The following is a 12,066-nucleotide window of genomic DNA, read 5'->3' as shown; positions in this document are numbered from 1 at the left end:
GGATCACAACAGAGGGTCCCGGACAGAGCTGGAGAAAAATGTAGAACAAAATTCTAACTCACAAAAAAGATCAGATTTACTGGCCTGACAGAGGCTGGAGAAACCCCGAGAGTATTGTCCCTGGACACCCTTTTAGCTCAGTAATGGAGTCACTCCCAAGGTTCACTGTTCAGCCAAAGATTAGACAGCCCCATAAAACAATATGAGACTATTGGGGCACAACAGTCCAGGGACAAGGACTAGAAGGCAGGAGGGGACAGGAAAGCTGGTAATAGGGAACCCAAGGTTGAGAAGGGACATGTTGTGGGGTTGTTAACCTTTGTCATAAAACAATATGTGTACTAACTGTTTAATGAGAAACTACTTGTTCTGTAAACCTTCATCCAAAGTACAATTAAAAAAAAAAATTCAAAAAAAGAAAAATGCCCTCAATAGAAGCTTGAAAACTTCAGAAAGAAAAGAAAAACAAACAAAAGAGGAAAATATGTTGGTAAAACTAAAAGAATATCAACTATATAAGCAATAATAATATCTTCTGGATATATTTTCCAGAAACATTCCATCTATAGAAAGAATTTTAAAAAATTAGTATAGCAGACACACAGCTGGTTGCATACCCAACATCCATTCTCCTCTTCTTCCTTATCCCAATTTTATTCAGGGAGGCAATGTGTCCAGCCAAAAAACCTACATTTTTCTGTCTTCCTTGCAGCTAGGAGTGGCCATTTGATACAGGAGTTAGAATCAATGGGTGAGTCTTCTAGGAAGGCTCTTTCAAAGACAGCAAACTCAGCTCACCACAACTTTTATCTTTCAGTCATTCCTTTCTTCTTAACTGTTACACAGAAGCAATATGGGAGGTAGAGTAGCCATCTTGTGACTACAAGCTGACGAGGACAAGGAAGAAAGCCAAGAGTGGCTGAGTGAATAATAAGAAGGAATCCAAGTTACTGATGGCATAACAGAGCCTTTGTATCAGCCCTGAACCACCTACTGCTGAACTTCCTGTTGCATAAGAAAAATAAAGCCCCGTTTGGCTAAAGGTGGGTCTCTGTTACATACAGCCAAATGCAATTTCTAACATACAGAATTCATGTAAAGAACGAACAAATCCATCTTGGAAGAAGTACAACCAAATGCTTCTTAGAAGCAAAGATGGCGAGACTACGTCTCACATACTTTGGACATGCTACCAGGAGAGATCAGTCCCTGCAGGAGGACATCATGCTTGGTAAAGCAGAGGGTCAGCGAAAAAGAGGAAGACCTTGAAGGAGATGGACTGACACAATGGCTGCAACAATGGGCCCAAGTATAGCAACAATTGTGAGGACGGCACAGGACCGGGCAGTGTTTCGTTCCGTTGTGCATAGGGTTGCTATGAGTCGGAACTGACTTGACAGTACCTAACGACAACAGGATTCATGTATTGTCTTACAAACGTCCAGGCTTAAGTAGATCAAAACTTGCTAACAGAATTAAAACATCAAAGTCCTAAGGCCCTACCAAAATTTTTATTCTTCTTAGCATCAGTTACCAAGTAACTCTAGGAGAAGTCAACTCCAGAAGGATACAGAAGTTCAGCCCTAACGATCTCATGACATGTTCTCTCAGGCCAAAGAATCAGGCCAGGATTTTTTCCTAGTCTTGCTCTTTCATTTGTTAGCCTGTTTTTAATTATGGTAAAATATATATAACAATAAATTTTTCATTTTAACAATTTTTAAAAAATTTATGTTGTGGTGAAATATATATATATATAAAACAAAACATCTGCCATTTCAACCATTTTTATGTGTACAATTCAGGGACTTTAATTATATGCACCATGTTGTGCAACCACCATCACAATTTCCAAAACCTTTTCATCACCCTAAAAAGAAACTCAGTACCCCTTAAGCAATAACTCCTATCTAATCCTGTGTCGTTGAGCACAGAAAGACCAATAAAATTCTCAGAAGAGTCAGAATCAAAAAAGGCCAAGGGAGACACTGATGAACAACTGCCTCTGAAAGCCTCCTTTGTGTAAACACCCATCTCCAAACAGCAAACTCACCCTTCTGGATGCTGCAAAACAGAAACCATCAACTCCACTGCCAGGGCTCCTGCAATCATGGCCAGTCCTGGGCGGCTCACAGTGCACTGCTGGTCCAAGGTCCGGTCTCTGGTTGACTGCAGAGAAACAATCATTGCCACATGATGAAGCGCTATTCTGCTGAACTCTAGTTGTCTGAAGCATGAAGTGCCTCCATGACAAAGCCATACAATATAACCAAATGCTCACCTAGGCAAAGAACATCCGACCTCAAATAATATTTCTTGGGAGTATCAAGAAAAAACAAGATACACAACTTAGGTAATCAAATGAGGCAATATGCTAAAAATGATTAGCAACTACGAATAAATTAAAGATTGAGAGGCATCAACCAAAAATTATAGCCTGGATGCATCGTATAGTACAGTTGCATCATATGCTCCTTTAACTCAATTCCACTCTTCTGTGCTTAGCAGTTAAAGAGACAAAGAGAGGAATAATTGATGAGCACAGGTGATTGTGCCCTGCCATTCTAATCAAGGAGTTAATGCTTCAGAGTGGAGCCATTACTGTGCCATTCCTGCAGTCCTCAGTTCCTGCGTGCCTCCCACAGTGTGGACATCTCATCACCCTGAGTGTGATCACCCTGAGTGCTTAAATGTTCCTTAAAAGCATGGATGGCAAGATTTTGGCTTGCTTATGTTATCAGGAAAGATCAGTCTCTAGAAAAGGACATCATGTTTGGTAAAGTAGAGGGTCAACAAAAACGAGGAAAACCCTCAGTGAGATGGACTGACACAGTAGCCACAACAAAGGACTCAAATGTATCAACGATCATGAAGATGGTATAAGACCAGGCAACACTTTGTTCAGCTACACATAAGGTCACCCTGAGTTGGAGCCCACTCAATGGAAACTAACAACAACAATAACAACAATTTTGCTACAATGTAGTTTCTAAACACAAGCCAATCTTCCAACTCTGGGCAAACTAAGAGGTGGTTAGGGACAATTTTGACTCTGAAAATTTTGCCTTGTGAACAGATGTGACTTTACTGTAATTGATCCTTACTGTTGGCAATAAGGAAATAACACGACCAACAGTACAGTATAACACCTTGATCAAGACCATATTCACGCTTCACGTAAGAGAATGCTTATCTTTTTTTCTTTATACTGGGAGCCAGTCATTCAAAAGAAGCATGAGTTATTAAGGAACAACTTTCAAATGAAGGAGGAAATAGAGCGAAGGGTACAGAAAACATCTCTGCTTTACTTCACTAGAAATCAGTATCTGTCCTGATAAAAAACCTTTCCTACGCCCTCTGACTAGCGTGGTGTCTTTAACGCGATAGGATCTTCCATTGTACAGTGAGATGCTTGCTGTTCAGAGAACCTTCCCATCTGACGTACCTTACACTGTGATTAATGGGCCCTGGTGGAACAACGGTTAAGCGCTCAGCTGCTAACGCAAAGGTTGGCAATTTGAATCCACCCAATGGCTCTGCATGAGAAAGATCTGGTGATGTGCTTCTGTGAAGATTACAGCCAAGAAAACCCTATGGGGGCAGTTCTACTCTGTCACATGGGGTCACTATGAATCACAATCAACTTGATGGCACACAACAACAATAATACTGCTTTGGCAGGACAAATATTCTTCCCTCCCCTACTAGAGTTGCCAGATAAAATACAGGATGCTCTCAATTAAATTTGAATTTTAAACACCCAATAATTTTTTAGTATAAGTAGGTCTCCAATATTGCATGGGACACGCTTATACTAAGAAATTATACATTGTTTACCTAAAATTCAAAGTTAATGGGGCATCCTGTGTTTTCATTTGCTAAATCTGACAATGCTACCCCCATTTTGCAGAGGCACAGGGAGCCTGAGAGAATTATTCAGAATTACCCAGTGAGGCAGTGTCCAAGTCCAGGCTAGAACCTGGGACTTTAGACTCCTCATTTAATGTTCTCTTCACTAAGATAAGCATAGAAGACAATGCTGAGTGCTACCTGGGACCACCCTATCCTGAGACTTCCTTGCTGAGTCTTCCCCCAAAATGGTTTGCACCTGCATTTATATTAGTGAACAGGGAACAGCTGCATGTAGCTGATGATGCCAATCAAGGCTCATAGTGGGATAATGTCCTCCCTAGAGAAATGGAGAATTCTTCTCTTTGTTAAAAGACAATATTTAAATAGTCATAAAAGAGCTGGGTCTCTTTGCCCCAGCGAACAAGATGGCCAGAGGAAATAACTGGAAGAAATCCACTTACATCTCCTGGGGCCACCACATCATTACAGAAATAGCAGCCAAGTTTGTAGCCAGGGATGTTGGCAAAAAGGGATGAGCCTAGGAGGTCAGCAGATGCCACAGGGTGGCTGGGACACAAGACCCCAGCTCCTCGCTGCTTAGGTTTCTTCAGGCCATGTCTCATGACCACAAACGTGTCAAATCCCAATGCAGCATTGATGACCAGCTGCAGGTTTCAAGGAATAAAAGACAATGGTTAAATTAAGAGACAAACATATTTTAAGCCATGGCTAATTTCATATTTGGTCAACTTTTCTTATTCATTTCATAAGTATTAAAATACAGCATAATCAGATTCTAGAAGCTAATGATAAAACTACTCGATACTGAGGGCTTATTAAGTGCAAAAGACTTGACAAGTGATTTGCACAAATTATCTCATTTAATCTCTTTTAAAACTCCCCACAAACATTTCCCATTTACAAAGAGGATAATGAGTCCGAGAGGTTAGTTCTAGAACTTGCCCAAGGTCTCTTAGCTGCTAAGAGGTAGGGCAGGTGTATAAAATCAGGTCTATACAGTTCTCAAGTCCATTCTTTCCACCATTATGCTATTCTCTGTCATGTCCACAGTTTTACATTTTTTTAATCAAAGCTTTTTCGAATTGTATAATTCACATACTACGCAATTCACCTCCCACATAAATTTTAAGAATAGTTTTTTTCGTTTATACTATAAGAACTTCTCTTAGCTGTAATTTAACTTTTCCTCCCAAATTTCTGATTATAAAGTTGGAAAAAAAATTTAAACTATACTACAAAAGAAAACAAAACTTGCTCACAATCCCGCAGTTCCAACAACCACTATTAACAGTTTTGAGTATATCTTTGTTATTTTCTCTCTTTCCCTCTATCTTCTCCCTTCCTGTCCCCCACCCCTACTTTCTCTATTTCTCTCTCTCTCTCTACACATACGCACACAGAGGAACATAACTGACATAATATATGTATGATGTTTTACCTCACTTATTTAACATAATGTGTCTTTCCGTATCATTAAAATGCTTTGAAAACATAATTGTGAATAGCTACATACTATTCAGGCCCCTGGGTGGTACAAACGATTAGTGCTTGACTACTAACCTAAAAGTTGGCAGTTTGAACGCACCCAGCGACACCACAGAAGAAAGTCCTGGTAGTCTGCTTCCATAAAGATTACAGCCAAGAAAAACCTATGGAGCAGTTCTACTCTGTAACACATGGGGTCTCCATGAGTCGGAATCGATTCAACAGCAACGGGTTTTGTTTTTGGTTTTATGTACCATTCCACTATGTATACATACCATGATTTGTTTAACCATTCAATACTGCTAGTTGCTGAAGCTGTCACTGAGCAAAAGCAGTAAATAAAACAAAGACTTTGTCCTCTTGGAGCTTACATTTCAGTGTTAATACACCTTCTAGTGTGGTGTACCTCAAAGGATGGTTATGAAAATTGAACAGCAAACAATATATATTATATTGGATGATGGTGTGTGAGGCAAAGATAGAGTCTGAGGTGGAGGCCCTTTGGTACCTGTCACCAGGTCACACAAATTACACCTCTTTTTGGGGGGAAGGGAGGACTGAGGACACTTCTCCCTTAGGGTGATGGTGCATTAAGTCACAGGCAGAGATGGCAGCCCTAGACTCCATGTACTCTATGTACTCTACCTTTCTCTTGCTCGCAGCAATGACAGCAGGAAGCCACCGGCTCTCCCTGGTGTCCATCAACAGGAAGATGACATCATGGCTTTCGATGAGCTGCTCCAGTTGCTCCACATCCTTGCGCGCTTGCTCCAGGGTGACGCTGGAGAAGTTCACTGGATGCCCAGGCATGGGGATGCTCATATTGAACCCTCTGGCATTCTAGGGAAACAACCAGATGCATTTATATCTGAAGCAAAGAGACAGACTATATCTCACAGTCCATGTTTCCCCATAGCTACACGCAGGTATGCGTGGCCACTTATTACCAGAAATTTCTCTGTGCGTGATTAGGCTGCTTTTACTTATCCTACCCATGCCCTCAGCTTCTTCACTTCTGCATCCTAGACCACCTGCACTGTCACCCCAGAGTACCTGAAATAGGACAAAGCAGCAAGCAGAGATCTCAGTTCCAGAGTGAGGGTCACTTCTCATCTAGGCAAGGAGAACACTGTGTATCTTTGGCTCTTTCCTACCATCTGAGGCCAAGAAACCTCATCATGATGCCCTCTGACAGCCCAAGTACCCTCTTTCCAGCCAGGCTGCCTCTCCAAAACTGCTCTCCCCTCCGTCCCCTTAGTGTACAACATCTCCAAATTGGTGTTATCATGAAAATAATTTGATTTAATAAATCTACATTAGATTGGAATGACTGATGGTCTTGTCTTAATCCTCTCAAAGGCATATGCATTAAAAAAAAAACAACTCTCTTTGCTAACTTTCAGCCAGTAAATCTACTTAGAGTTTGTAGATGTTTGTTTGGGGGTGGGAAATGGGGGTGACAGAAGACAGGCTTTGCTCCCTGCCCAATAGTAGAGGCTGCCCAGCTGCTTGAATTGTGAAGACCCAGGATCTTTCCTAGAGGCTCTAGAACCGCTCTGTAATTTACCATTTTCCAGTGGATGGCCCCACAATGTCTTGGCAGAGTAACAGTGAATCACATGTGAGTGCTAATGGAGTCAGGGAGATTAACTTTCCACAGGAAAGAAAAGTGTTCTACAATCACAAACTGCAAACCACTGGCCACAGGGAAGCCTGTGAAAACATCACTTTTTTCATTCATTTGCCAAAACCCCTTACCTACTGGAAAAATGGCTCAGGGTGCAGGGCAAGTAGGTCCTTTACAAAGGAAAATCTATTTTGTAGATCATAGACACTTTGTCCTTATCGTAAATTTATAAACCTAATCTCTGGAATTCTAAAAAAGGGCAGCAGTAACAATAGCAGCAACATGAAAAAGAATAGGCAGGAAAAAATTGCAAGCCAAGCAGGAAAGGGCCCCAAGCAGCAAGGCCTTCAGAAAGAAGAAAGGTTCACAGACAAGTTCATTTCGACAATGAGAACACCACAAACACAACTATCAAGAACTCAGTAAGTAAGCAAGTTACTAAATTAATAAATAAGCGTTGTACATTTACTAGGTACCAAATACTGCAATCAAGAGTAATAAAAGCAACTATAGTAGTAGTAATTACAATACTAATAATACCACCTTACTGGTATATTACAATTGACAAAAAAACATTTTAAACTACAGTAGCTTGATCCAAAAAGCTATTATTGAGGTATTCTAATGATACCAAGATTCAAGCATAATTACTCAATTCCAACTCTGACCTTTTGAGAAATATAGTAACTGATCCCTACCCACATAAAGAAAAAACTCCGCTAACCTAATGGATCTCTACTTGCTAAAATTTCAGGAGCCCTGGTGGCACAATGGTTAAGCGTTTGGCAGTTCGAATGTAACCAGTAGCTCTGCAGAAGAAAAAGCCTGGGGATCTGCTCCTGTAAAGATTACAGCCTGGGAAAACCTATTGGGCAGTCACATTGTCTACTCTGTCACATTGGGTAGCTATGATTTGGAATTGACTCCATGGCACACAAAAATGCAACAACAACCTGACTTAGGGGTAGCTCTTGGCACAGTATTTAGGGCCACACTCCTGAGGCTGGAATCCAGCAAAATTTAACACAGTAGTTCTCAACCTTGGCTGTATGTTAGAGCCACCAAGGATGTTTTTAAAACCCATAATAGTTCCTAGACTATTTAAATTGGAACCTCTGAGAGGGGACCCAAGCATCAATATTTCCTAAAGCTCCCGGGTGATCAAACATGCAGCCAGGGTGAGGTGTTATTTACATAAGTGAAATACTCAGACTTCAAGTGTTTAGTTCAATCTGTTTTGACAAATAGCAGATTCATCACTGCATAAGGCCCTGTAACCTGTATAGCTATCAAGATACAGAACATCTCCACCACCTCAGAGGACACTCTCGTGCCCCTTCCCAGGTGACCCTCACTACCCTCAAGACAACCACCGTTCTAACTTTAACCATGGATTAGTTTTGCCTGTTCTAGAACTTCACATAAGTGGTATCTACAGAATATACTTGTGTGTTTGGCTTCTTTTGCTCAGCAAAATGCTTTTGAGGTTCATCCATACTGATAGGTATCAACAGTGCATTCCTTTTTGTTGTATGAATATGCCACAATTTGTTTATTCATTCTCCTGCTGATGACTAGCTGGGTTTTCTCTAGATTTTGGCTATTATGAATAATGCTACTATGAACATTCTTGTGCAAGTCTTTTTGTGTATATATGTTTTCATCTCGCTTAGGTAAATATCTAGAAGTAGAATTGCTAGGTCATAGGGTAGATGCATATTTAACTTTATGGGAAACTGCTACACTGATTTCCAAACTGGTGTTTCACTAGCAAAGTATGAGAGTTCTAGCTGCTTCACATTCTGACAATATTTAGCATTGTCAGTCTTTTTAATTTTAGACATTTTAGTGGGTATGTAGTGATACGTCTTTATAGTTTTGTCTTTCCCTGATGACTACTGATGTTGAGTATTTTCATGTCATCGTTGGCCATTCACAGATCTTCAGTGCAAAGTAAAAGTGGCTGTCCAAGTCTTTTGCCCCTTTAAAGGAACTGATTGTCTTCTTATAATTGAGTTGTAGGAGTTCTTTATGTATTTTGCATAAAATGTGTCAAATATATGTATTGTCAATATTTTCTGTTTCGGCCAACCTCTTCATTCTCTTAATGGTGTCTGGAGTCCTTGAGCGGTACAAATGGTTAATGCACTCAGTTAGTAACGAAAAGGTTGGAGGTTTGAGTCCACCCAGAGGCACCTCAGAAGAAAGGCCTGACAATCTACTTCCAAAACATTAGCCACCGAAAACCCTATGGAGCACAGTTCTAATCTACTCCATGGCAACTTTTTTTTTTTTTTTTTGAGAAGTTTTTAATTTTGATGAAGTCCAAGTTTTCAATTTTTCATTTATGGTCAGTATTCACTGGGTCCTAAAAATATCTTTGCCTACCACAAGATCACTAAGATGCTTTCTTTTAGAAGCTTTGTGGCTTCAGTTTTTATCTCTAGTTTGATGGCCTTTCTGGTGTCAATTAAGTGCTCAGGGTATTCAATGAGATCTCTGATGTGATTTCCCTATGTGTTGTAAACTCTATCACTATGATGTAATAAAATGGATTAGCAGCAGTTACACTGATGAAGTCTTCAAGGTTAGATAGTGTCTTAAGCCGATCTCTTTTGAAATATAAAACAGAGAAGTGAGCAGAGACACATGGGGACCTCGTACCACCAAGAAGGCAGCACCGGGAACAGAGCGCGTCCTTTGGACCTGAGGTTCCTGCACTGAGACGCTCCCAGTCCAAGGGAAGACTGATGACAAGGACCTTCCTTTGGAGCCGAAAGAGAGAGAAGGCCTTTCTCTAGAGCTGATGCCCTGAATTTGGACTTGTAGCCTACTAAACTGAGAGAATAAATTTCTCTTTGTTAAAGCCATCCACTTGTGGTATTTCTGTTACAGCAGCTCTAGGTGACTAAGACATTTGTTACTAACCATCTTCCCCTTAGACTGTCCACTCCATAGAGGTGAGGGGATAATGTCTGTCTTGTTCCCAGTCCCTAGCACATAGTAGGCCTTGAATAAATATTTTATGAATGAGTTGATAAGTAACAGAATAACAGAACAAATAAACAGACAGAATGGTATTGGGTCATAGACAACGGCTAGGATTTGGGAAAGGAAAAATTTCAAGCAGCCCATAAGTAGCAGAGCTCAGATTCAAGGCCATGTCTCTCTAGGCCCCATGGGGAGTTCATAATACTCTCCAGTGATAGTCTGGATTATTCTTCCCAACTATGCACTTCCCTAGTCTAAGAGAATTATACACCAAGCTCTTTACCATATGACTTCACACATTCTCCCACTAGGGAAGGCAGTGTGTATAGACCAACCCCACTGACTTTGGGATAGGCCCCATGACTCGCTTTGGCAATGGGAATGGATGACATGGCAGTGTGCCAGGAATGGATGACATGGCAGTGTGCCATTGTGGAGCTGAGATTCTAAAAGGCATGGTGAGTTTATATATATATATATATATATACACACACACACACATATATACATGTATATATAAAACAATGCTTTAGATGAAGGTTTATAGAGCAAAGTAGTTTTTCATTAAACAATTAATACACATATTGTTTTGGGACATTAGCTACCAACCCCAAGACATGTCAACAGTCTCCCCTTCTCGACCTTGGGTTCCCCATTTCCATTCGTCCAGCTTTCCTGTCCCCTCTTGCCTTCTCATCCTTGCCCCTGGGCTGGTATGCCCATTTAGTCTCATATACAAGGTTAAGCTACGTGTATTATTGTTTTGTTTTACAGGCCTGTCTAATCTTCTACTGAAGGGTGAACCTCAGGAGTGACTACAGTACCGAGTTAAAAGGGTGTCTGGGGGTCATACTCTCAGGGTTTCTCCAGTCTCTGTCAGACCAGTAAGTCTGGTCTTTTTTTGTGAGTTTGAATTTTGTTCTACATTTTTCTCCAGCTCTGTCCAGAACCATCTATTGTGATCCCTGTCAGAGTAGTCAGTAGTGGTAGCTAGGCACCAACTAGTTGTGCTGGACTCAGTCTAGTGGAAGCTGTGGTAGTCAGGGTCCATTAGTCCTTTGGACTAATCTTCCCCTTGTGTCTTTGGTTGTCTTCATTCTCCCTTGCTCTAGACAGGGTAGGACCAATGGAGTATCTTAGATGGCTGCTCATAATACCCCAAACACTACTCACCAAAGTAGGATGTAGAACATTTTCTTTATAAACTATGTTATAAAAGGCATGGTAAGTTTTCATCAACCCTTTTAGGCTTCCACTTTCCACCACTACAAGAGTAGGGCCCAGATGACAGTTACTCCTTCAGCATAGACTTTGAAATAATGACATACAGAGCAGACCTGAGCCTGACTCAAAGCCTAGAGTCCAGCCTAGCCCAGCAGCTGAACCACAGCCAACCTGCAGACCCCTGAGTATGGAATAAATGTTTGTAATTGTAAGCCACTGAGATTTTTGGATTGTTCGATATACATTATTGTCACGTAGAAAACTAACAAATACACCTCCTCAATGACAGGGCTGTAACTTATTTCTTTTGGCAATTAGTACATAGTGGGTGCTTAATCAATACTGCTGAATTAAACTCAATGAATGATGTTCCTCAGGTACACTAATGAAATGGACAAAAACATCAAAGTTGCTTCTAAAGCAAGGACTTCTAAAACAGACGACTCTAACACTGAATAACTAAGCAGAGAAACTTTGAGAGGGCGGGCTGTTTTTGACAGGAACTGAGAGCCTCTTGCAGCACTTCAAGTATAAGCTTATGCTTTGGAGACACCTAATCTAACCCCTGTCAGATAAATTGATTAAGCATGAAAGATGAGAATCTCTTTTGCGATGACCTCAAAAAAAAAAAAAAAAAAAAAAGGCACAAGATTTTGAGTCAAATGAGCAGAATGACTTGTCTCTTATTATCTGGTGCTTTTAAAGTAAGGAATGCAACTCAAAAATAAGAAGTAGCTACAGCAAAAACCTAAACTTTTAGCCCAATCTTCCCTCTTCACAGAGAGACTAGTACTCCATTTACTTTCATAAACCTGGACTAAGTAACTGCCAAGTATTCTGGTAATGGAGAAAAAACAATATCCTAC

At 40.6% G+C, this 12,066-nt stretch overlaps 1 protein-coding gene across 9 annotated transcripts in view; it reads right to left on the bottom strand.

The window, feature by feature from the left end:
* Window positions 1–12,066, bottom strand: part of ATG7 (autophagy related 7) — a 306,857-nt gene that overhangs the window by 221,519 nt on the left and 73,272 nt on the right. For all 9 annotated transcript variants that reach the window (XR_002825401.1, XM_023739218.1, XM_023739179.1 and 6 more), the window contains 3 exons: window positions 6,004–6,198; window positions 4,314–4,517; window positions 2,054–2,169 (listed from right to left, as the gene is read on the bottom strand). Coding sequence is in view for 8 of the 9 variants with exons in the window: in XM_023739218.1 (XP_023594986.1) it covers window positions 2,054–2,169; window positions 4,314–4,517; window positions 6,004–6,198 (515 nt within the window). In the remaining variant the exon portion in view is untranslated. The remainder of the gene's footprint in view (window positions 1–2,053; window positions 2,170–4,313; window positions 4,518–6,003; window positions 6,199–12,066) is intronic.

The sequence above is a fragment of the Trichechus manatus genome, unplaced genomic scaffold (genome assembly GCF_000243295.1).
Source record: "Trichechus manatus latirostris isolate Lorelei unplaced genomic scaffold, TriManLat1.0 scaffold00001, whole genome shotgun sequence".
Taxonomy (NCBI): domain Eukaryota; kingdom Metazoa; phylum Chordata; class Mammalia; order Sirenia; family Trichechidae; genus Trichechus; species Trichechus manatus.
Note: the sequence above shows the minus strand (reverse complement) of the source record. Positions and strands in the feature narration are given on the sequence as shown.